At 49.7% G+C, this 26,749-nt stretch overlaps 1 protein-coding gene across 1 annotated transcript; it reads right to left on the bottom strand.

Annotated features, from left to right (window-relative positions):
* Positions 1–20,040: 20,040 nt before the first annotated feature.
* LOC133274006 (inositol 1,4,5-trisphosphate receptor-interacting protein-like 1) lies at positions 20,041–21,888 on the bottom strand. The gene has a single exon (XM_061462755.1). The coding sequence runs from the start codon at positions 21,886–21,888 to the stop codon at positions 20,332–20,334; it is 1,557 nt and encodes a 518-aa protein (XP_061318739.1). The 3' UTR covers positions 20,041–20,331.
* Between the last annotated feature and the right edge of the window lie 4,861 nt (positions 21,889–26,749).

Raw genomic sequence — 26,749 nt, 5'->3', positions numbered from 1 at the left:
GGTCAATGGCTCAATGTCCAGCTGGAGACCAGTAACGAGTGGTGTCCCTCAGGGATCGGTGTTGGGACCGGTCTTGTTCAACATCTTCGTCACTGACATGGACAGTGGGATTGAGTGCGCCCTCAGCAAGTTTGCCGATGACACCAAGCTGTGTGGTTCAGTTGATACCCTGGAGGGAAGGAATGCCATCCAGAGAGACCTGGACACGCTTGTGAGGTGGGCTGATGCCAACCTCATGGAGTTTAACCATGCCAAGTGCAAGGTCCTACACCTGAGTGGGAGCAATCCCAGGCACAGCTACAGGTTGGGCAGAGAAGAGAAGGCTGCGTGGAGACCTCATAGCAGCCTTCCAGTATCTGAAGGGGGCCTATAGGGATGCTGGGGAGGGACTCTTCATTAGGGACTGCAGCGATAGGACAAGGGGTAATGGGTTAAAACTTAAACAGAGGAAGTTTAGATTGGATATAAGGAGGAAATTCTTTCCTGTTCAGGTGGTGAGGCACTGGAATGGGTTTCCCAGGGAAGTTGTGAATGCTCCATCCCTGGCGGTGCTCAAGGCCAGGTTGGACGAGGCCTTGGGTGCCATGGTTTAGTGTGAGGTGTCCCTGCCCATGGCAGGGGGGTTGGAACTAGATGATCTTAAGGTCCTTTCCAACCCTAACGATTCTATGATTCTATGATTCTATGATTATTGCCTCATAGTGCCACATTATAGCCCCATTATAGCCTCAAAGAGCCCCATTATTGCATCATAGACCCCAGTATAGCCTCATAGAGCCCTATTATTGCCCCATACACCCCCATTATAGCCCCACAGAGCGCCATTATAGCCCCATTATAGCCTCATAGACCCCATTGTAGCCCCTTAGAGCCCCATTATTGCCTCATAGAGCCGCATTATTGCAACATAGACCCCATTATAGCCTCATAGAGCCGTATTATTGTCTCATAGTGCCCCATTCTAGCCCCATGGAGCCCCATTCTAGCCCCACAGAACCCCATTATTGTCTCATAGAGCCCCATTGTTGGCTCAAAGACCCCATTATTGCCTCATAGAGCCAGTATAGCCTCATAGAGCCTTATTATTGCCCCACAGAACCTGTTTATTACATCATAGAGGCGCATTGTAACCCCATAGAACCCTTTTCTTGCCTCATAGAGCCCCATTATAGCCCATTATAGCCTCATAGAGCCCCATTTTTGCCCCATAGAGCCCCATTATACCCTCATAGAGCCCCATTATACCCTCATAGAGCCCCATTATTGCCCCATAGAGCTCAATTATAGCCTCATAGACCCCATTATTGCCTCATAGAGCCCCATTATAGCTTCAGAGACCCCATTATAGCCCCTTAGAGCCCCATTATTGCCCAGGAGAGCCCCATTATAGCCCCATAAAGTGCCATTATAGCCCTATAGAGCCCCTTATAGCCTCATAGAGCCTTATTATTGCCTTATAGACCCCATTATAGCCTCATATAGCCCCATTATTGCCTCATAGAGCACCATTATAGCACAATAGAGCCCCATTATTGCCCCATAAACCCACATTAGAGCCCCATAGAGCCCCATTATTGCCCAGTAGAGCCCCATTATAGCCCCATAAAGTGCCATTATAGCCCTATAGAGCCCCAGTATAGCCTCATAGAGCCTTATTATTGCCTCATAGACCCCATTATAGCCCATAGAGCCCCATTATAGCCATATAGAGCTCCTTTATATCCGCATAGAGCCCCATTATAGTTTCATAGAACCCCATTGTTGCCTCATAGACCCCATTATAGCCCCATAGAGCCCCATTATAGCCTCATAGAGCCCCATTATTGCCTCATAGACCCCATTATAGCCCTATAGAGCCCCATTATTGCCCAGTAGAGCCCCATTATAGCCCCATAAAGTGCCATTATAGCCCTATAGAGCCCCATTATAGCCTCATAGAGCCTTATTATTGCCTTATAGAGCCCCATTATAGCCTCATAGAGCCCCATTATTGCCTCATAGAGCACCATTATAGCCCAATAGAGCCCCATTATTGCCCCATAAACCCACATTATAGCCCCATAGAGCCCCATTATAGCCCCATAGAGCCTTATTATTGCCTCATAGAGCCCCATTATTGCCACATAGACCCCTTTAGAGCCCCAGAGCCCCATTATAGCCTCATAGTGCCCCATTATAGCCCATAGAGCCCCATTATAGCCATATAGAGCTCCTTTATATCCGCATACAGCCCCATTATAGTTTCATAGAACCCCATTATTGCCTTATAGTGCCCCATTATAGCCCCATAGAGCCCTTTTATTGCCTCATAGACCCCATTATAGCCTCATATAGCCCTATTATTGCCTCAGAGAGCACCATTATAGCACAATAGAGCCCCATTATTGCCCCATAAACCCACATTAGAGCCCCATAGAGCCCCATTATTGCCCAGTAGAGCCCCATTATAGCCCCATAAAGTGCCATTATAGCCCTATAGAGCCCCATTATAGCCTCATAGAGCCTTATTATTGCCTCATAGACCCCATTATAGCCCATAGAGCCCCATTATAGCCATATAGAGCTCCTTTATATCCGCATAGAGCCCCATTATAGTTTCATAGAACCCCATTGTTGCCTCATAGACCCCATTATAGCCCCATAGAGCCCCATTATAGCCTCATAGAGCCCCATTATTGCCTCATAGACCCCATTATAGCCCCATAGAGCCCCATTATTGCCCAGTAGAGCCCCATTATAGCCCCATAAAGTGCCATTATAGCCCTATAGAGCCCCATTATAGCCTCATAGAGCCTTATTATTGCCTTATAGAGCCCCATTATAGCCTCATAGAGCCCCATTATTGCCTCATAGAGCACCATTATAGCCCAATAGAGCCCCATTATTGCCCCATAAACCCACATTATAGCCCCATAGAGCCCCATTATAGCCCCATAGAGCCTTATTATAGCCTCATAGAGCCCCATTATTGCCACATAGACCCCTTTAGAGCCCCAGAGCCCCATTATAGCCTCATAGTGCCCCATTATAGCCCATAGAGCCCCATTATAGCCATATAGAGCTCCTTTATATCCGCGTACAGCCCCATTATAGTTTCATAGAACCCCATTATTACCTCATAGTGCCCCATTATAGTCCCATAGAGCCCTTTTATTGCCTCATAGACCCCATTATAGCCCCATAGAGCCCCATTATAGCCTCATAGAGCCCCATTATTGCCTCATAGACCCCATTATAGCCCCATGGAGCCCCAGTATAGCCTCATACAGCCCCATGATTGCCCCATAGAGCCCCATTATAACTCCATAGTGCCCCATTATAGCCCCATAGAGCCCCATTATAGCCTCATAGAGCCCCATTATAACCCCATAGAGCCACATTATTGCGTAATAGAGCCCCATTATAGCCCCATAGAGCCCCATTATTGCCTCATAGAGACCCATTATAGCCCCATAGAGCCACATTATAGCCCCATAGAGCCCCATTATTGCCTGATAGAAGCCCATTATTGCCCCATAAAGCCCTACTATTGCCTCATACAACCCCATTATAGCCTCAGAGAGCCCCATTATTGCCTCATAGAGCCCCAATATTGCCCCATAGAGCCCCATTATTGCCTCATAGAGCCCCATTATTGCCCTATAGAGCCCCATTATAGCCTCATAGAGCCCCATTAGAACCCCATAGAACACCATTATTGCCTCATAGACCCTATTATAGCCTGTTAGAGCCCCATTATTGCCCCATAGAACCCCATGATTTACTCATAGAGCCCCATTATTGCCACATAGAGCCCCATTATAACCCCATAGAGCCACATTATTGCCTAATAGAGCCCCATTGTAGCCCCATAGAGCCCCATTGTAGCCCCACAGAGCCCCATTAATGCCCCATAGAGCCCCATTATAGCCCCATAGAGAGCCATTATTGCCCCATATACCCCCATTATATCCTCATAGACCCCGTTATAGCCCCATAGAACCCCTTATTGCCTCATAGAGCAACATTATTGCCTCATAGAGCCCCATTATTGCCCCATAGAGCCCCATTATAGCCCCATAGAGCCTCATTATTTCATCATAGTGCCCCATTACAGCCCCATAGAGCTCCATTATTGCATCATACAGCCTATTATAGCCCCATAGAACCCCATCATTATTATTTGATGAGAAAATGAACATGAGCCAGCTTCAGTGTGTGCTTGCAGCCCAGAAAGCCAACCGTATCCTGGGCTGCATCAGAAGGAGCGTGACCAGCAGGTCGAAGGAGGTGATCCTGCCCCTCCACTCTGCTCTCGGGAGACCTCACCTGGAGTATTGTGTGCAGTTCTGGTGTCCTCAACATAAAAAAAGGACATGGAACTGTTGGAACAAGTCCAGAGGAGGGCCATGAGGATGATCAGGGGACTGGAGCACCTCCTGTATGAAGACAGGCTGAGAAAGTTGGGGCTGTTCAGCCTGGAGAAGAGAAGGCTGCTTGGAGACCTCATAGCAGCCTTCCGGTATCTGAAGGGGGGCTTTAGGGATGCTGGGGATGGACTCTTCATTAGGGACTGTAGTGACAGGACAAGGGGTAACGGGTTAAAACTTAAAACAGGGGAAGTTTAGATTGGATATAAGGAGGAAATTCTTTCCTGTTAGTGTGGTGAGGCACTGGAATGGGTTGCCCAGGGAGGTTGTGAATGCTCCATCCCTGGTGGTGTTCAAGACCAGGTTGGACGAGGCCTTGGGTGATATGGTTTAGCATAAGGTGTCCCTGCCCATGGCAGGGGGGTTGGAACTTGATGATCTTAAGGTCCTTTCCAACTGTAACTATTCTATGATTCTATGATCTTAAAACCAGCCCCAAAACTAGCTTGTCCTGCTTCTCCTAAAAAATACAGGGTCACAGCCCCAAAACACCCCAAAACCAGGACTATATTCCCCAAAACCACCTTGTCCTGCTCCTCCTGTGGGATAAATGGACAGATCCCCAAAACAGCCCCAAAACCAGACAAAAACAGCCCAAACCCACCCCAAAACCACCTTCTGCTGCTTCTCCTGCGGGATACAGGGTCCGAGCCCCAAAACAGACCCAAAACAGGACAAAAACAGGACAAAATCAGGCCAAAAGACACAAACCAACCCCCAAAAATGGCCAAAACCACCCCAAAAATCACCTTCTCCTGCTTCTCCTGTAGGATACAGGGTCAGAGCCCCAAAACAGGACAAAAACAGGACAAAACCACATAAAACCAGCCCCAAAACAGCCCCAAAACACCCCAAAACCACGTTGTCCTGCTTCTCCTGTGTGATATAGAGACAGAGCCCCAAAACAGACCCAAAACAGGACAAAAACAACCCAAAACACCCCAAAACCCAGCCCAAAACCACCTTGTCCTGCTTCTGCTATGGGATACAGGGTCAGAGCCCCCAAACACCCCCCAAACAGGACAAAACCAGCCCTAAACCCCCAAAACAGCCCCAAAACACCCCAAAACCACCTTGCCTTGCTTCTCCTATGGGATACAGGGTCAGAGCCCAACACACCCCCAAAAAAGGACAAAACCACCCCAAAAACACCTTGTCCTGCTTCTCCTGTGTGATACAGGGTCAGAACCCCAAAACAGACTCAAAACAGGTCAAAAACAGTCAAAAAACACCAAAACAGCCCCAAAACACCCCAAAACCAACTTGTCCTGCTTCTGCTATGGGATACAGGGTCAGAGCCCAAAACCAGACCCAAACCAGCCCCAAAACAGGCCAAAACCAGGCGAAAACCAGGCAGAAACACACAAAGCAAACCCCCAAACAAGCCAAAACCACCCCAAAATCACCTTATCCTGCTTCTGCTGTAGGATACACGGTCAGAGCCCAAAACCAGACACAGAACAGGACAAAAACAACCCAAAACACCCCCAAAATTGCCCAAACCACCTTGTCCTGCTTCTGCTATGGGATACAGGGTCAGAGCCCCCAAACAGCCTCAAAACAGTCAAAAACAGTCAAAAAAACCCAAACCAGCCTCAAAACACCCCAAACCCACCCTGTCCTGCTTCTGCTATGGGATACAGGGTCACAGCCCCAAAACACCCCCAAAACAGGACAAAACCACCCCAAAACCTCCTTGTCCTGCTTCTCCTATGGCATACAGGGTCAGAGCCTCAAAACAGACCCAAAACACCCCAAAATCACCCCAAGGCCACCTTGTCCTGCTTCTACTATGGGACACATGGTCAGGAACAAGAAACAGCCCTAAAACAGGACAAAAACAACCCAAAACCCTTCAAAACCACCCCCAAACAACCCTAAACCCACCCCAAAACCACTTTCTCCTGCTTCTCCTGTGGGATACAGGGTCAAAGCCCCCAAACAGACCCAAAACAGGACAAAAACAAACCAAAACACCACAAAAAACAGCTAAAAACCACCTTGTCCTGCTTCTCTTACGGGATACAGGGTCAGAGCTCCAAAACAGCCCCAAAACACCAGAAAAAAAGGACAAACCCACCAAAAATCAACCCCAAACGAGCCCCAAAACTACCTTGTCCTGATTCTCCTGTGGGATAAAGGGTCAGAGCCCTGAAACAGCTGCAAAACAGGCCTAAAACAACCCAAAACACCCCAAAACCAGCCCCAAAACACCCCCAAAACACCCCAAAACCACCTTCTCCTGCTTCTCCTGTGGGATACAAGGTCAGAGCCCCAAAAAAGCCCCAAAACAACCCCCCAAAAAAGGACAAAACCACACCAAACCCACCTTGGCCTGCTTCTCCTGTGGGATACACTGACAGAGCCCCCAGACTCCACCAAAACAGGACAAAAACAGTCAAAACCCCCCAAAACAGCCCCAAAACAGCCCCAAACCACCCTGTCTTGATTCTCCTATGGGACATAGGGTCAGAACCCAGAAACACCTTAAAAACAGGACAAAACCACCCCAAAACCACCTTCTGCTTCTCCTATGGGATACAGGGTCAGAGCCTCAAAACATACCCAAAACAGGCCAAAACCAACCCAAAACACCCCAAAACCCAGCCCAAAACCACCTTGTCCTGCTTCTGCTATGGGATACAGGGTCAGAGACCTTAAACAGCCCCCAAACAGGCCAAAAACAGTCAAAAACCCCCAAAACATCCCCAAAACACTCCCAAACCACTTTGTCCTACTTCTCCTATAGGATACAGGGTTAGAGCCCCAAAACACCCCAAAACCAGGACAAAACCACCTTGTCCTGCTTCTCCTATGGCATACAGGGTCAGAGCCTCAAAACAGACCCAAAATAGGACAAAGACCCAAAACACCCCAAAAAACAGCACAAAACCCACCTTGTCCTGCTTCTCCTATGGGATACAGGGTCAGAGCCCCCAAACAGCCCCAAAAGAGGACAAAACCAGCCCCAAAACCCCCCAAAACAGCCCCAAAACACCCCAAAACCACCCTGTCCTGCTTCTCCTATGGGATACAGGGTCAGACCCTGAAACACCTTAAAAACAGGACAAAACCACCCCAAAAACCCCTTGTCCTGCTTCTCTTACGTGATACAGGCTCAGAGCCTCAAAACAGCCCCAAAACAGGACAAAAACACTCAAACCCCCCCAAAACAGCCCCAAAACACCCCAAAAACCTCCCTGTCCTACTTCTGCTATGCATACAGGGTCAGAGCTACAAAACAGACCCCAAACAGCCTCAAAACGCTGCAAAAACCACCCCAAGGCCACCTTGTCCTGCTTCTCCTATGGGACACAGGATCAGAACCCCAAAACAGACCCAAAACAGGACAAAAACAGTCAAAAAACACCAAAACAGCCCCCAAACCACCCTGTCCTGCTTCTCCTATGGGATACAGGGTCAGAGCCCCCAAACATCTCCAAAACAGGCCAAAAACAGTCAAAAACCACCAAAACAGCCCCAAAACACACCAAAACTACCTTGTCCTGCTTCTCCTGTTGGATACAGTCTAAGAGCCCCAAAACAGGACAAAAAAAAACCAAAACACTTCAAAACCACCCCCAAACCACCCCCAAACCACCCCCAAACCACACCAAAACCACCTTGTCCTGCTTCTCCTATGGGATAAAAGGTCAGAGCTCCAAAACAGCCCCAAAACACCAGAAAAAAAGGACAAAACCACCCAAAATCAGCCCCAAATGAGCCCCAAAACACCCCAAAACTACCTTGTCCTGCTTCTCCTAGGGGATACAGGGTCAGAGCCCCAAAACAGCTGCAAAACAGGCCTAAACCAACCCAAAATACCCCAAAACCAGCCCCAAAACACCCCAAAACTACCTTGTCCAGCTTCTCCTAGGGGATACAGGGTCAGAGCCCCAAAACACCCTAAAAACAGGACAAAACCACCCCAAAAACCCCTTGTCCTGCTTCTCCTACGGGATACAGGCTCAGAGCCTCAAAACAGCCCCAAAACAGGCCAAAAACAACCCAAAACACCCCAAAACCCAGCCCAAAACAACCTTCTTCTGCTTCTGCTATGGAACACAGTGTCAGAGCCCCCAAACAGTCCCAAAACAGGCCAAAACCAGTCAAAAAAAACCAAAAAGCCCCAAAACCACCCCAAAAACACCTTGCCTTGCTTCTCCTATAGGATACAGGGTCAGACCCCCAAAACAGGACAAAAACAGTCAAAAACAACCAAAACAGCTCCAAAACACCCGAAAACCACCTTGTCCTGCTTCTGCTATGGGATACAGGGTCAGAGCCCCAAACACCCCCAAAACAGGACAAAACCACCCCAAAACCACCTTGTCCTGCTTCTCCTGCAGGATACAGGGTCAGAGCCTAAAACCAGACCGAAAACAGCCTCAAAACACCCAAAAAAACACCCCAAGGCCACCTTGTCCTGCTTCTCCTATGGGATACAGGGTCAGAACCCAGAAACAGCCCTAAAACAGGACAAAACCAATGTGAAACCATTCAAAAGGACCCCCAAACCACCCTAAAACCACCCCAAAATCACCTTTTCCTGCTTCTCCTGTGGGATACAGGGTCAGAGTCCCAAAACAGACCCAAAACAGGACAAAACCAACCCAAAACACCCCAAAACCCAGCCCAAAACCACCTTGTCCTGCTTCTGCTATGGGATACAGGGTCAGAGCCCCAAAAGGGGGGGGGGCTGCACCAGGTTCTGCACCCGGGCAGCAATATGTTTCCACAGTGCAGCAGCCCAGATGGGTTTACCTCTGCGTTGCCAGTTGCTCTGCTTCCATTGCTTCAACCACCCCCACAGGGCATTTGCCACCATCCATGAGTCAGTACAGAGACAAAGTACCGGCCACTTTTCTCGTTCAGCAATGTCCAGAGCCAGCTGGATGGCTTTCACCTCGGCAAACTGACTCGATTCACCCTCTCCGTCAGCAGTTTCTGCAACTTGTCGTCCAGGACTCCATACAGCTGCCTTCCATCTCCGATGCTTTCCTACAATACGGCAAGAGCCATCAGTAAACAAGGCATACTGCTTTTCACTTTCTGACAGTTTATTATATGGTGGGGCCTCTTCAGCACGCACCGCCTCCTCCTTTGGTGACATTCCGAAATCTTTGCCCTCTGGCCAGTCCATGATGACTTCTAGAATGCCTAGACGACTGGAATTTCCTATTCGAGCTCGTTGTGTAATTAGTGCAGCCCATTTACTCCATGTAGCATCAGTTGCATGATGTGTAGAGGAGACCCTGCCTTTGAACATCCAGCCCAGCACGGGCAACCGGGGTGCCAGGAGGAGCTGTGCTTCAGTGCCAATCACTTCCGAAGCAGCTCGAACCCCTTCATACGCTGCCAGTATCTCTTTCTCAGTTGGGGTATAGCTGGCCTCAGATCCTTTGTATCCCCGACTCCAAAAGCCGAGGGGTCGACCTCGAGTCTCCCCTGGAGCTTTCTGCCAGAGGCTCCAGGTAGGACCGTTCTCCCCAGCTGCAGTGTACAGCACATTTTTTACATCTGGTCCGGTCCGGACTGGTCCAAGGGCTACTGCATGAACTATCTCGCGTTTAATTTGCTCAAAGGCTTGTTGCTGCTCAGGGCCCCATTTAAAATCATTCTTCTTCCGGGTCACATGATAGAGAGGGCTTACAATCGAACTGTAATTTTGGATGTGCATTCTCTAGAACCCCACTGCACCCAAGAAAGCTTGCGTTTCTTTCTTATTAGTTGGTGGAGACATTGCTGTTATCTTGTTGATCACATCTGTGGGGATCTGTCTACGTCCATCTTGCCATTTTATTCCCCAAAATTGAATCTCCTGTGCAGGTCCCTTGACCTTACTCCGTTTTATGGCAAAACCAGCTTTCAGCAGGATTTGGATTATTTTCCTCCCTTTCTCAAAGACTTCTTCCGCTGTATCGCCCCACACAATAACGTCATCAATGTACTGCAGGTGTTCTGGAGCTTGCCCCTGTTCCAGTGCAGTCTGGATCAGCCCGTGGCAAATGGTAGGGCTGTGTTTCCACCCCTGGGGCAGTCGGTTCCAAGTGAACTGGACACCCCTCCAAGTAAAAGCAAACTGTGGCCTGCGCTCTGCTGCCAAAGGAATTGAGAAAAATGCATTGGCAATATCAATCGTGGCATACCACTTGGCTGCCTTTGACTCTAGTTCATATGTAGGTAGTTAGGGCCTGGCGGCCGGAAGATATCGCGCTGTACGGAAAAATAGGGCCCCCTGTTTAATAGCCAATAGTATGTAGCCTGTGATGTAAGCAGACGGAAGTGACGCTGTAAACCCAGAGTATATAACGCTGTGTTGCGAACTAATAAACGCCATTTGCCGTCCACCACACTGGTGTCTGTGAGCTGGTGGCCCGAGCGGCCTGGGGTTGGTCGCCGTGCCGTTCCTGAACCAGGTCGCCATGCCTTGCGAAGGCAACAAGTGGTGCCGAAACCCGGGAAACTCACCTGCACTGGTGAACGGCGGCCAGAGCGGCAGGACCAGCCCGGCGGGGAGGACGCTCCCGGACCAACAAGGAGGATAGAAGCCCTTGTGAAGGTCGTATCACAATTACATAAACAGTGGGGTATTGATTGCAAGTCTAAAGATTTTTCTCTCGCTGTTGCGAGACTCTTGCAAATCGGGGTCATTGACCAGCCGGTGGATATACTGAAGTGTGGGATAAATGTACTAAAGTGCTAGCTGAGGAGACGAAGTCCTCAGGTTTGGGAAAAGCCTTAAGTCATGGGGAAAAGTCGAACGGGCCCTGCAGAAGGCAATACAAGCGCAGGAGACCTGGAAGGCAGCAAAGAACTGTTTATTGGCCACCCCCAAATTGGGAGTTGGGGCGGCCACACAGACTTTGCACTTCCCAGACGTCGATGATTCTGCTGAGCCCTGAACTTTTTACAGTGCTTTTTATAAAAGCGGGGAATTGATCCTGAGACTCTAAAGCAGCTAGCAGGTCTAGTGGCTAGGGAAGGCTAAGGGATTTTTTTTGCAGATCCTAATATAATATTTGAGGAGAGTGAGTGGCGAAAGTTTGGTGATGAACTATTTGACTCGGTGCTTAATGATTATAAAAAGGCAAAGAAACTCAGTAAACCACGGAGGGAAGTAATGAACTGTATAAAAAGATACAAGGCAGAAAAGAAAACTGCCGCGGTAGCAACGGAGAAACTAGGAACAGACGTCCCCGGTCGGCTGAAACCGGAGGAAGATTACAACTCGTTTCCCCCAACTCGCGGGACCACAGGGTTTCCCCCTCCCCCCTTCCTTTTCTCCCCCTCCATCAGAAGGTGCCGCGGAGGAGGTGTAACCCCCTGCTCCCCCACCACCCCAGTTCCGAAAGTAGGGACTTTGAAAAGGACAGAGAAAGTATATTAGAAGGTATATGCATGATAAATGTCGAGGAATCCGAAAGAAAGAGGGCGGTGCCTCGGCGCCAGATCGATTGCGGCGCCACTGTGAAGCACGCAGTAGAAAATAGGGATCATGCGCGAGCGGGAGATTTAAAGGAACTGCGAGCCTCTCCAACCCACTATGCCCTAGAGTGGAAATTTTTAACTCAGTTACGGAGAAGCCAGGTCTGCAGATGGCTACATACCGAACGGGAGACATCTGATAAGAAAGACACAGCTGCGAGCAACGGAGACCCTGAGTTCGGCTCAGGATCAGCCCCCGAATCCCCTGAATCCGAGCCAGATTTATATCCTCTGCTTCCAGACTCTGACTCTTCATCTTCCTGGTCGGTCTGCTCAGACTCACTGGCCCTGGAGACGCTCAGCTGTAACAATGGTTAACCAAAGATGGGATCATTACTGGGGAATTTTCTGCAGTGGGCATCTTTGCATATCCTGTGTTTACTACACAGCAGGGGGCTAAAGAGTGGGAAGCTCTTGATCTCAAAATAGTTAAGGAGGCTTGACAAACAGTGACCACGTATGCGTTAAAATCCTCTTATACTCAAGCTGTATATGTTATGATTTTTTCTTGCAATTGACAGGGGGAGCCCATACAGTTTCTCTGTGATACTCATGTATTAGAAGTTGGTAAATATAAGTATGTCCAGGTTTCTATCAACCTTTGGAGACCTCTGTAGATACTGCTGGCCACTTCTTCCAGCACAGGCTGGCCACCTGTGTCGGAATGAGTGTGCATTTTGGTCAGTATAAAAGCCCAAGCCTCATACGATGTGGGGGAGGCAGAGCCTCTGCGGGGATGCCTGCTAAGGTTGAGCCTGCCACCTCGCACTGCACTGATGCTTCTCGGAGCTGGTTTGCTGTTAGTCTCCACAGGGTCCTTGTTCTGTACGTGGGACTGTGTAGTGGGAGTAATAATTGTCTTTTTGTGTTTCAAATATTGAACTTGTGTGGAGTGTGCTTGTGGGATCCCACACGTGTGTGTGTGTGTTGAGGGCAATCAGTGTTTTGTGTATTGTTGGGTTTATTGTAAAAGTTTTTAAGGGGTAGCTGTTTAACATTTTGGGCATGAAAGAGTTAATGTAGAAGTGCGGCTGCCGGCAGGTATTTATGGTTGCTGCTGAAGCGGGCAGGCGGCCGTAGCTGCTGCCGAGCAGGCCGGCTTTTGCAGGGATAAAAACAAAAAAAACCAAACAAACCAAACCACAAAGTGGGGGGGGGGGGGGGGGGAAGAGCAATGACGCATCAAACTCCTCGCCGGTTAACAATGTGCAGTTTAACCTGTCTGCTTCTCAAGAACTGATAACCTGGGGGAGGGGGTATATTTGTGTCCTCCTGCCTACAGGTCCATGGTGACTGCCTGCAAAGTTTGTCAAGCCTTGCCATGAGCTGGACAGACGAATGGATAAACCTGATGCCTCAGCTACAGGAGCTGACCGTGATTGCCCCAAGCAGAATGAGATAGAGGAAGAGAAAGAACAAATAACTGCAAAACATCACTTGGGGGCAACTGAAAAGTAACATCCTGAATATGTGCGCTTGTAAAGTAGCTATTATTAGAGGTTGTGATTTTGTGTATAAAACCACCTGTATTTACTAGCTAGTTGTTAATAAGAAACTGCACCTTGTATTGTATAGATTTGTCACTTGTAAAAGAGATGTTAGAGTGTGGAAATTTGCAGTAGCTGCTAGAAAATGTTAAAGCAAAAGCTAGAAAGATTTTAATACAATGGTAGTGTTATAAAGCAGGTGATGGAACAAATTTAAGGGGGGGGGAGAATTCCACTGGTAAGAAATTTCTTTGGCTAGTCCTTCACTGCCATCAGCATCTTCAACATGCTGCTGCACCCTGTAATAGTTACTCTGCTAATGTAAATTTGTGTGTGCCTTGCTGTAGTAGCGACTTGTTACTGGATGAAGCAGGTGAAACTGTGCGTTGACAACAAGGTGCAAGGACTGAGGCTGACCAAATGCCTGCTACCACAATCAGGGGCAAGACTGGGTTGGCCTCTGTGTTTGCCACCAAGAAGAACCTTTAGCTCCGCTGTTGGCTGCAACCCAGCAGGCGTGGAGCGGTGGGGACACATGCCATGCCAGACCTTGATGTGAAGGATCAGAGAGCTATACAGCCTGTTATCAGAGAGCCATACAGCAGAAAAAAGGGGCAGGCCCAGGCAGCCTCTAGTTGGCATATGTTGGGGATATAATCTAGCCCAGATCCCCTGCTCAAGTAGGGTCACCCAAACCATATATAAAACATAAAGGGGGAGTATGCGCAGCTCTGAAGGAAGAATGTTGTCTGCATGCCGATCACACTGGCATAGCGAGAGATACTATGGCCAAACTACGGGAGAGACTAGAAAAACGAAAAAGGGAACGGGAGGCGGAACAGAATTGGTTCACATCCTGGTTCACCAATTCACCGTGGCTTACCCCCTTAATATCTACCCTGATAGGGCCGGTTATAACAATCCTGATAGCACTGATATTTGGACCCTGTATATTGAATAAGCTGATATCATTTGTCAAAAGCCGTTTGGGAAAGGTTAACATCATGCTCATAGAACGCCAACAGTTGCTTTAGGAATGGTCTTGTTCAGAATTTTTGGTCTATCCCCAGTTATACCCTGTCATTCTCTGCTATCACTTGTTTCACGTGCCTTGCCCGATGCGCTCTGCATCCCTATTTCAAGCATATATTGCGTTTGCAGAAACTGTTTTCAATGTTGTGTGAAAGCATAAACCATATACTGTTGTTATACCCAGCTAGTTTTATTAAGCATAGGGAGGGGGGAAATGTAGGTAGTTAGGGCCTGGCGGCCGGAAGATATCGCGCTGTACGGAAAAATAGGGCCCCCTGTTTAATAGCCAATAGTATGTAGCCTGTGATGTAAGCAGACGGAAGTGACTCTGTAAACCCAGAGTATATAATGCTGTGTTGCGAACTAATAAATGCCATTTGCCGTCCACCACACTGGTGTCTGTGAGCTGATGGCCCAAGCGGCCTGGGGTTGGTCGCCGTGCCGTTCCTGAACCAGGTCGCCATGCCTTGCGAAGGCAACGTTCATACTGAAGTTCTAGCACGTCCGGTACGGCAGCACTGAATGGTGGTGTGACTTCATTCAGGCCACGATAGTCTACTGTTAGTCTTCACTCTCTGTTAGACCTTCACACTGGCCATATGGGGCTATTAAAGGGCGACCGGGTCCTGCTGATCACCCCCTGACTCTCCAGTCTACGGATCAGCTGATGGATGGGAATCAGGGAGTCTCGGTTGGTGCGATATTGCCGCCGGTGCACTGTTGTGGTCGCAATTGGCACTTGTTGTTCTTCGACCTTCAACAACCCCACAGCAGAGGGATCTTCTGAGAGACCAGGCAAGGTGGACAGCTGCTCAATTTCCTCAGTCTCCAAAGCAGCAATACCAAAAGCCCATTGGTACCCTTTTGGGTCTTTGAAGTACCCTCTCTTGAGGTAGTCTATGCCGAGGATGCATGGAGCCTCTGGACCAGTCACAATAGGGTGCTTTTGCCATTCCCTCCCAGTCAGGCTGATTTCAGCCTCCAGCACAGTCAACTCTTGGGATCCTCCTGTCACTCCAGAAATATAGATGGGTTCCACCCCTTGACAGCTTGATGGCATCAGGGTACACTGTGCACCGGTATCTACTAGAGCCTTATACTTCTGTGGGACTGATGTGCCAGGCCATCTGATCCACACAGTCCAGTAAATCCGATTGTCCCCTACCTCCACCTGGCTGGAGGTAGGGCCCCTCTAATGGTCATCACAGAGTTGGACACTTAAGTCATGGTAAAAGGGATTATTCTTCGTTATCACAGGAGCTGGAGTAAAATCAGCTCTTCCACTCCATCTGGGAAACTGCTCACCAGAGACTGAAGCCATAGCTCTCATGGGATGATCAGTCTTGGCCCTTGCTCCCCTCTTCAGTTCACTCACTCGTTCCTCCAAAGCTGTAGTAGGTTTTCCATCCCACTTTGTCAGCTGGATCTGTTCAGCCTAGAGAAGAGAAGGCTCAGGGGGAAACTGATGAATGTGTATAATATCTGAAGAGAGGGTGTCAGGAGGATGGGGCTAGACTCTTCTCTGTGGTACCAGGTGACAGGAGGAGGGGCAATGGGCACAAACTAAAACATGTGAACACGAGGATGAGCTTCTTTACTGTGAGGGTGACTGAGCATTGGAATAAGGTTACCCAGAGAGGTTGTGGAGTGTCCTCTCCTGGAGATATTCAAGAGCTGTCTGGACACAATCATGAGTATCTCCTCTCTCGAACAACAGGACGCCTTTTGTTAATATCTGAGACATGTGTTGGTACACATGAGGAGCTGGATAAATCAGATAGATCGTCCCTCAATTGTTTGAGGTCTTGGGACAGTTTTTCCATAGCTGAGATGATGGAAGGGGTGAGATTGTCTTCAAACTCTCGGAGTTTATGAACCGTTTCATCCACTGTTAGTGGTACTGTGTCATTCCAGGTTACTGTTGCCAATGAATGGGCATATGACGACGGTGCATTCCGTGTAAGTTTTCGCCACATGGGTTGTGTACATTCAACTTCATCTGGATCTATGGGTGTATCCCCGTTATTCGGCTTGATGTGATAGATCATCTCTACGATGGCTGATTCCCTCAGAAACTGGATGCCTTTGTCTATAGTAGTCCACTTGGCAGAACGACTCGTAACATCGTCCTTGTATGGAAACCTTTCTTTCACAGCTGCCAAGAGCCGCCTCCAAAGACTGAGGGACTTTTTCTCTCTTGCAATTGCTTTGTCAATTCCCCCTTCTCTAGCAAGTGATCCCAGCTGCTTGGCTTCTGTACCTTCTAGTTCGTGACCATCGGCCCCATTGTCCCAGCATCGGAGTAACCAGGTGATGATGTGCTCCCCTGGTTGACGGGTAAAATCTTTCTGCATATTCCATAGCTCGGTTGAGGTCCGAGGTTGAGAAGTTACCTCTTCTTCTTCTTCTTCGTCATGTGATGATGACTCCTGACCAGATGCTAGACCGGGTGGTGAATTCATTGTTTCTTCATCTCGCTTCACCCTTCTTGCCTCTTTTTCGCTTGTTCTCTTGCTTACAGGGGCAACCGATATTGGTACGAATTGGTCCTCTGGTTTGGCTGCAGTGATTATCACTGTGGTTTGAGTAGCAACTGTACTTGTTGCTGGGGGTGGTGCAGCTGCTGTGCTTGGACCTGGGGTAACCGCGCTGTCTGTTGCAGTCGAAGTTTGAGCAGCTGCTGTACTTGCCACTGGGGTAGCTGCGCTGTTCACTGCAGCCAAAGTTTGAGTAGCGACTGTACTTGTCGCTGGGGGTGGTGAAGCTGCTGTGCCTGGAGCTGGAGTAGCTGCGCTGACTGTTGCTCTGCCCTCAGATCCACCGACATTCTTTTCCTTTTGAAGGTGCTGGATAGTGTTGAACAAGGCCCTGTAAGCATAGGCCAAGCCCCAGCACGTTGCCATGATTTGTTCGTCTCTGGTATGGCCAGAATGACCACACACCTCATTTAAGTGTTTTACTAATTCTTCTGGATTTTGCAGTTGTTCGGTAGTGAAATTCCAAAGTACTGGAGGGGCCCACTGACCTAGATACTTGCCCATACTATCCCACACACCCTGCCACTCATGGCTGTCCAGCCTCAGGGAAAATCTCTTGGTCCTCCTACATCGTCGTTTGACCCCAGACAAGACCCAAACCTGACTCTGCTTAACTGTTGAAATCAGTCGTGGGCAAAACACACTCTGTGTGCGTGCTAGCATGGTGATTCCCATCACGAACAGCAAACAAGTCTCAACAGCAATAAAAGGCCATTCAAAAACTTCAAAACTCTCAAATGTAAATGGTCTGCAGGGAGGACTGGGAGGGTAAAAGGATGTCTCCTTCACAGGTTGAGCACCTGAGAAGGAGAAAAAAGATGTGTAATTGCTAAGCACTTCTATTATATACCTCCCAAGGTATAAAGGTGGTGACCACACTGGGAACATAAGCCAGATCAGTTTCATGATCAATGATTCTATTGTATTTCAAGTCATTACCATAAAGTACAATGGGACAAAAACCTTAGCCCAAGCCCCACACTTGAAAAACACTAATACAGCAAATACCGGATGAAGTAAGATACGATATACTGAAACTGTGAGATCAAGAGGAACAACCTTGAGAGCCAATAAATCAGCATTGTGACGAGTGACTATTAACCTGGTCAGATCTGTCATTATCTCAACCCCTTGTACCCCACGTTGGGTGCCAAAAAGAACTGTCGTGGTTTAAACCCAGTCAGGCAACTTGTTCACTCACTCCCAGTGAGTGGTGCTGGGCTGACAGCAACCGAGGCCCCCCGCCAACCCCCCCCCCCCCCCCCCGGTGCTCTTTCCTTCCCCGCACGCGGAGGAACGGGGAGGAGGATCAAAAGAGTGCAACTCCCACGTGTTGAGACAAGAACAGTCCAGCAACCAATGTACAACACAAATCACCACCGCTACCACCAACTACAACAACGATAAGAGAAAATAACAAGGGAAGAGAATACGATACCACCGGCCAAGAAACGACTCCCACCCGGAAGCCCGTGTCCTTCCGGGTAACTCCCAGTTACCCCCCACCCCAGGCATGACGTGCTGTGGTATGGAATACCTCTTGGGCTAGCCTGGGTCAGGCGCCCCGTCTCTGCTTCCTCACGGCTTCCCCTCCTCCCTGGCAGAGCATGAGCCTCACAAAGTCCTTGGTCAGGGGAAACATCACTTAGCAGCAACCGAAAACATCGGTATCACCAGCACTGTTCCCAGGCTGGAAGTCAAAACACAGCACTGCACCAGCTACCACGAAGGAGAAACACAACTGCCACTGCTGAACCCAGGACACTCATGAACAAAGACGTCTGCTGGAAAAGCAGCATGATGAGCTGTAGGCAATCCAGGAGACTCCTGGAGTGCATTCAGGAGAAGTTCTTCAGCCAGGTTATAGAGAGCCTTAACAGGGAGAATGTGATACTGGACCTGATGGTCACCAATGCAGGTGAGCTCACCTGCAGCCTGGGCTGCAGTGATCCTGCTCTTGTGGAGTTTGCAGCCAAGAACTTTCCAGCTTCAAAAGCCAACTTCCAGTTCTTGAATTACTTAGTCAGTAGGACTAACTGGGAAACTGCCCCCAGGGACAAGGGAGCAGAACAGAGCTAGCAGATCTTTAAGGACGCTTTCCATAAAGCACAAGAGCTCACGATCCCTGGGTGTAAGAAATTGAGTCAAGACCTGCTGGTCAAACTAAAGGGCAAGATGGAAATTCACAGGCAGCAGAAGAAGGGACAGGTATTCTGGGAAGAGTATAGGGACGCTGCCCGCTTGTGCACAGGAAGGCCAAGACCCAGCTGGAGTTGAACTTGGCAAGGGATGCAAAGAATAAGAATAAGGGCTTCTACAGGTATGTCAACCAGCACAGGAAGGTCAAAGAAAGGGTGCCCCCCCCCTGCCCCCCCCGATGAGCAAGACTGGTGAACTGGTAACAATGGACAAGGAGAAGGCTGAGGTGTTCAACAACGTTTTTGCCTCAGTCTTCAATGGCAGGCTCTCTCCCACCTTTAGAGTGGATGAACTGCAAGGCATGAACTTGGAGAGCAAGATCCCTTTCACTGTAAGTGAAGATCAGGTTTGTGACCTTTTGAGGAACCTGAACATACATAAGTCTATAGGACCTGATGAGATCCATCCCAGAGTCCTGAGGGAATTGGCTGATGTAGTTGCCAACCACTCTCCGTGATATTTGAGAAGTCACCGCTGTCAGGTGAGGTCCCTGGTGACTGGAAAAAGGGCAATATCACAACCAGTTTTTAAAAAGGTAGAAAGGAGGATCCTGGGAACTACAAACCTGTCAGTCTCACCTCTGTGCCTGCGAAGAGCATGAAACAGATCCTTCTAGGAGCTATGCTAAGACACACGGAGGACAGGGAGGTGATTCAAGACAGCCAGCACAGTTTCACCAAGGGCAAGTCCTGCTTGACCTACCTAGTGTCCTTATATGATGGAGTTACTACATCAGTGGACAAAGAAAGGCCTACGGATGTTGTCTATGTGGACTTCTGTAAAGCCTTTGACACAATCCTTCTCTAAATTGGATACAGATGTGATGGGTGGACTGTTCGGTGGATGAGGAATTGGCTGGATGGCTGCATCCAGAGGATAGTGGTCAACGGTGCCTCTTGCTTGGTCCCTATACAGCCAGAGCTGCCAGCAATAGTATCTGGGCCTATGTGAAATGCCATTCTGGCTGCAGCCAGTGCGAGGAGAAAGCAAGGAGAAAGTCATCTTTGTTGCTACCCCAAAAAACGAGAGAAAAAGGCTCTTGGCAGAGCTCAGTTGCATGGGATTGTTCTTTTCTTTGCAGTGTCCTACATTCTGTCCTTTATTTGCCTCCTGTATGAGGTGGTCATCTGTCCTCGGCTGTGAACTCTGCAAATACAGCTTTCTGCATGAAAACCACTTTCAGTGCCAGTTGAAGAGCTCTCTTCTAAGCCGAAACTGCAGCTCCCTGAACTCACTCATTGCCTGCTCATGAGCAGCCAGATCCTGTGTCAAGTTCTGCAAGAGGTTGAGTGGCTCAGCTCTTTGCAAGGCTGCAGGCAAGATGATCTCTTCCGGAAAGGTCTCATTACCAAAGAAGAAGTGGTTGAGTCGTTTCGCCTCCAGGCAGCAACGAAGGTACCGCATGATGTCTTCCAGCCGCAGAAGGAAATCCGTCCTGCACCAGCCTGCCAGGGGCATGGTAGTCAGGAGGTGCATCACCACTGTCTTAAAGGCATAGCTGGAAAATCCTGTGCCAATCAGCATACGGGCGCAGAGCTGCAGGCAGATGAGGTGGCAGCTGTCATGTGGGACCTCCCTGGCCATCAACCAGAAGAACTTTGCCTCTGCCACACTGAAGCTCAGTGACCATGTTGTGCTTGGGGTGCAGACAGCCTCTGTAGCCTGGCTGCTCACAAAGATGTCTGAGTCGCCTTGCTGCACACCAAGCATCATCTCAACGAGCAAGGTTCTCCCAGAGACGTGTGTCAGCTGCAGCTTGCAGGAGCGGCTAGAGGGCAGCACCTTCATCCTGTAGTGATGTGACTGAGGCACAAACTCCCAGGCTGGCCTCACAAAGTCCTGAAACCATAGGGCAGTCTGCTGCACATCTAGGTAGGAGCCGGTGCAGAGGGTGTGTAGGAGGCTGGGCTTCTGATTCTTCCTCAGCGCCTCCTCAGGGTGATGAAGGAAGCACAGCATGTCCCCCACTGTCTCCTCAGTCTTGCATGTGCACACCAGTTCCACACGGATGCAGGAGTCCGCCAGCATCTGGCCCACAGTGCCCACCTCCAGGTGGAAGGCGTGCCCACGGGGGGGCTTCAGGGGCACAAGCAGATGGTAGACAGTGTCATTTTCATGGGGACTCCAGCATTCAAAGGCACTGCCCACCCCGATGGGTGCTTCTAGCACTGGGAGGAAACTGCTTGACAAGAGCTGTCGACAAGCATGGATGAGGCTACCCACCAGCAGGAACACCAAATCACTCTCATAGTGAAGTTTCCGCACTGACCACCTGATGCGCCTTGCAAAATAACTGCCCACATCTCTCTCAGCATCAGCATCCTCTCCTTCACTCTCTGCCTCCTCCTCCTCTGCTTCCTCCTGCTCTGCCTCCTCCTGCTCTTCCTCCTCAGAGCTAGAGCTCTCCTCATCACCGCTGCTGTCCTCCTCATGGCTCCTTTTCCTGAGCCACCAGTACAGTCCAACACTCAGAACGAGCAGGACACCAGCAATCCAACCCAATTGCCAATGCTGCAAGGCAAAGAGCAGGGTTCTCCAGACCACGTAACTCTGCCCCTTGCTCTTCTCTTGGCTCAGCTGCTCCACCTCCTGCAGCAGCGAAACCGGCTCCTGGTTCAGCAGCCCCAAACGCTGCTGCATGCGGTCAGGTGTGGTTTCCTCTGGCTCACCAGTGACCACGGGCACCTTCAGGATGAGAATCTGCAGTACCCACACAAAGAGGTTTGTGACAGCCATGGCCTGCAGCAGAGAGAAGGCATTCAGTGGGGCTGGGAGGGAGGGAGAGAAGGAGAGAGGCAGGGAGGGATGCGGCAGCATGGGGAGTGGGGACGGGAGCTGCAGGGAGCTGGGGACAGGCAGGAGAGGGAACGAGGCAGCTGGGAGGCAGCAAGGGCTGCACCCAGGCCCGGTGCCAGCAGCAGCGTGCCCTGACGAAGGCGCTCGCAGCCAGGGCCTCGATGCAGGGTGACCACCCACCCCCAGGGGCCCAGGTTTCTGCCCCGGCCCTTGTCCAGCCCAGCCTCCCCCCTGTGTGCACACTCACTGCTGTCCCAGGCCGTACTGGGCCAGTGCTGCCTGCTGGCACCCTCATATCCATCCCCCATTGTGACACGTCCCCAGTGCTGTCACAGGCACCATGGCGCATCGCAGGCTCACCAGCCCCAGCCTTTATCCTTCTGTGGCCCCTTCCAGCCAAGCTTCCCCACACCTGTCCCGCTGCATGGGATTGTCGTTACCCAGGTGCAGGACCCGGTACTGAGTAACATCCTTAGGTCCTTCTCCCCTTGTGGAGCCCAAAGCTGCCCACGGTTCTCGGCAAAGAACCTTTTAAGACTCAGCAGAGGCCAGTGCAGGGTCCTCCGTCTGGGGAGGAATAACCCCATGCACCAGTACAGGCTGTGGCCTGTCCTGCTGGAAAGCAGCTCTGTAGCGAGGGACTTGAGGGTACTGATGGACAGCAAGTTGTCCGTGAGCCAGCAACATGCCCTTGGGGCTAAGAAGACCAACTGTATCCTGGGGTGCATTAGGATGAGCATTATCAGCAGGTTGATGGAGATAATTCTCCCTCTCTACTCAGATGTGGTGAGGCCTCAGCTGAAGTACTGTGTCCAGTTTTGGGCTCCCCAGTACAAGAGAGACATGGAGCTGCTGGAGCAAGTCCAGTGAAGGGCTACTAGAATTATTAAGGATCTGGAGCATCTCTCATATAAGGAAAGGCAGAGGGAGCTGGATCTGTTCAGCCTAGAGAAGAGAAGGCTCAGGGGGAAACTGATGAATGTGTATAATATCTGAAGAGAGGGTGTCAGGAGGATGGGGCTAGACTCTTCTCTGTGGTACCAGGTGACAGGAGGAGGGGCAATGGGCACAAACTAAAACATGTGAACACGAGGATGAGCTTCTTTACTGTGAGGGTGACTGAGCATTGGAATAAGGTTACCCAGAGAGGTTGTGGAGTGTCCTCTCCTGGAGATATTCAAGAGCTGTCTGGACACAATCATGAGTATCTCCTCTCTCGAACAACAGGACGCCTTTTGTTAATATCTGAGACATGTGTTGGTACACATGAGGAGCTGGATAAATCAGATAGATCGTCCCTCAATTGTTTGAGGTCTTGGGACAGTTTTTCCATAGCTGAGATGATGGAAGGGGTGAGATTGTCTTCAAACTCTCGGAGTTTATGAACCGTTTCATCCACTGTTAGTGGTACTGTGTCATTCCAGGTTACTGTTGCCAATGAATGGGCATATGACGACGGTGCATTCCGTGTAAGTTTTCGCCACATGGGTTGTGTACATTCAACTTCATCTGGATCTATGGGTGTATCCCCGTTATTCGGCTTGATGTGATAGATCATCTCTACGATGGCTGATTCCCTCAGAAACTGGATGCCTTTGTCTATAGTAGTCCACTTGGCAGAACGACTCGTAACATCGTCCTTGTATGGAAACCTTTCTTTCACAGCTGCCAAGAGCCGCCTCCAAAGACTGAGGGACTTTTTCTCTCTTGCAATTGCTTTGTCAATTCCCCCTTCTCTAGCAAGTGATCCCAGCTGCTTGGCTTCTGTACCTTCTAGTTCGTGACCATCGGCCCCATTGTCCCAGCATCGGAGTAACCAGGTGATGATGTGCTCCCCTGGTTGACGGGTAAAATCTTTCTGCATATTCCATAGCTCGGTTGAGGTCCGAGGTTGAGAAGTTACCTCTTCTTCTTCTTCTTCGTCATGTGATGATGACTCCTGACCAGATGCTAGACCGGGTGGTGAATTCATTGTTTCTTCATCTCGCTTCACCCTTCTTGCCTCTTTTTCGCTTGTTCTCTTGCTTACAGGGGCAACCGATATTGGTACGAATTGGTCCTCTGGTTTGGCTGCAGTGATTATCACTGTGGTTTGAGTAGCAACTGTACTTGTTGCTGGGGGTGGTGCAGCTGCTGTGCTTGGACCTGGGGTAACCGCGCTGTCTGTTGCAGTCGAAGTTTGAGCAGCTGCTGTACTTGCCACTGGGGTAGCTGCGCTGTTCACTGCAGCCAAAGTTTGAGTAGCGACTGTACTTGTCGCTGGGGGTGGTGAAGCTGCTGTGCCTGGAGCTGGAGTAGCTGCGCTGACTGTTGCTCTGCCCTCAGATCCACCGACATTCTTTTCCTTTTGAAGGTGCTGGATAGTGTTGAACAAGGCCCTGTAAGCATCAGGCCAAGCCCCAGCACGTTGCCATGATTTATTCGTCTCTGGTATGGCCAGAATGACCACACACCTCATTTAAGTGTTTTACTAATTCTTCTGGATTTTGCAGTTGTTCGGTAGTGAAATTCCAAAGTACTGGAGGGGCCCACTGACCTAGATACTTGCCCATACTATCCCACACACCCTGCCACTCATGGCTGTCCAGCCTCAGGGAAAATCTCTTGGTCCTCCTACATCGTCGTTTGACCCCAGACAAGACCCAAACCTGACTCTGCTTAACTGTTGAAATCAGTCGTGGGCAAAACACACTCTGTGTGCGTGCTAGCATGGTGATTCCCATCACGAACAGCAAACAAGTCTCAACAGCAATAAAAGGCCATTCAAAAACTTCAAAACTCTCAAATGTAAATGGTCTGCAGGGAGGACTGGGAGGGTAAAAGGATGTCTCCTTCACAGGTTGAGCACCTGAGAAGGAGAAAAAAGATGTGTAATTGCTAAGCGCTTCTATTATATACCTCCCAAGGTATAAAGGTGGTGATCACACTGGGAACATAAGCCAGATCAGTTTCATGATCAATGATTCTATTGTATTTCAAGTCATTACCATAAAGTACAATGGGACAAAAACCTTAGCCCAAGCCCCACACTTGAAAAACACTAATACAGCAAATACCGGATGAAGTAAGATACGATATACTGAAACTGTGAGATCAAGAGGAACAACCTTGAGAGCCAATAAATCAGCATTGTGACGAGTGACTATTAACCTGGTCAGATCTGTCATTATCTCAACCCCTCGTACCCCACGTTGGGTGCCAAAAAGAACTGTCGTGGTTTAAACCCAGTCAGGCAACTTGTTCACTCACTCCCAGTGAGTGGTGCTGGGCTGACAGCAACCGAGGCCCCCCGCCAACCCCCCCCCCCCCCCCCGGTGCTCTTTCCTTCCCCGCACGCGGAGGAACAGGGAGGAGGATCAAAAGAGTGCAACTCCCACGTGTTGAGACAAGAACAGTCCAGCAACCAATGTACAACACAAATCACCACCGCTACCACCAACTACAACAACGATAAGAGAAAATAACAAGGGAAGAGAATACGATACCACCGGCCAAGAAACGACTCCCACCCGGAAGCCCGTGTCCTTCCGGGTAACTCCCAGTTACCCCCCACCCCAGGCATGACGTGCTGTGGTATGGAATACCTCTTGGGCTAGCCTGGGTCAGGCGCCCCGTCTCTGCTTCCTCACGGCTTCCCCTCCTCCCTGGCAGAGCATGAGCCTCACAAAGTCCTTGGTCAGGGGAAACATCACTTAGCAGCAACCGAAAACATCGGTATCACCAGCACTGTTCCCAGGCTGGAAGTCAAAACACAGCACTGCACCAGCTACCACGAAGGAGAAACACAACTGCCACTGCTGAACCCAGGACACTCATGAACAAAGACGTCTGCTGGAAAAGCAGCATGATGAGCTGTAGGCAATCCAGGAGACTCCTGGAGTGCATTCAGGAGAAGTTCTTCAGCCAGGTTATAGAGAGCCTTAACAGGGAGAATGTGATACTGGACCTGATGGTCACCAATGCAGGTGAGCTCACCTGCAGCCTGGGCTGCAGTGATCCTGCTCTTGTGGAGTTTGCAGCCAAGAACTTTCCAGCTTCAAAAGCCAACTTCCAGTTCTTGAATTACTTAGTCAGTAGGACTAACTGGGAAACTGCCCCCAGGGACAAGGGAGCAGAACAGAGCTAGCAGATCTTTAAGGACGCTTTCCATAAAGCACAAGAGCTCACGATCCCTGGGTGTAAGAAATTGAGTCAAGACCTGCTGGTCAAACTAAAGGGCAAGATGGAAATTCACAGGCAGCAGAAGAAGGGACAGGTATTCTGGGAAGAGTATAGGGATGCTGCCCGCTTGTGCACAGGAAGGCCAAGACCCAGCTGGAGTTGAACTTGGCAAGGGATGCAAAGAATAAGAATAAGGGCTTCTACAGGTATGTCAACCAGCACAGGAAGGTCAAAGAAAGGGTGCCCCCCCCCTGCCCCCCCCGATGAGCAAGACTGGTGAACTGGTAACAATGGACAAGGAGAAGGCTGAGGTGTTCAACAACGTTTTTGCCTCAGTCTTCAATGGCAGGCTCTCTCCCCCCACCTTTAGAGTGGATGAACTGCAAGGCATGATATTCAAGATATTCAAGAGCTGTCTGGACACAATCATGAGTAATGTGCTCTAGGTGACCCTGCTTGAGCAGGAAGGTTGGACTAGAGGACCCTTGGTGCTCCCTTCAAACTCCAATCGTTCTGTGATTCTATGAAAGGCCTGTTGCTGCAAACAGATATATCCTATGGGATGGTGCCACTTTTGCTGGCATTTTCCTATTCCTTATCTTAATCTGAACATAAAACTTTTTTTCTCCATTGGGTCATT

The sequence above is a fragment of the Pezoporus flaviventris genome, unplaced genomic scaffold (genome assembly GCF_033815535.1).
Source record: "Pezoporus flaviventris isolate CSIRO_AGI_PZ_B2104156 unplaced genomic scaffold, CSIRO_AGI_Pfla_v1 ptg000035l, whole genome shotgun sequence".
Lineage (NCBI taxonomy): Eukaryota > Metazoa > Chordata > Aves > Psittaciformes > Psittacidae > Pezoporus > Pezoporus flaviventris.
The sequence above is the reverse complement of the archived record's forward strand: the minus strand, read 5'-3'. Positions and strand labels throughout refer to the sequence as shown.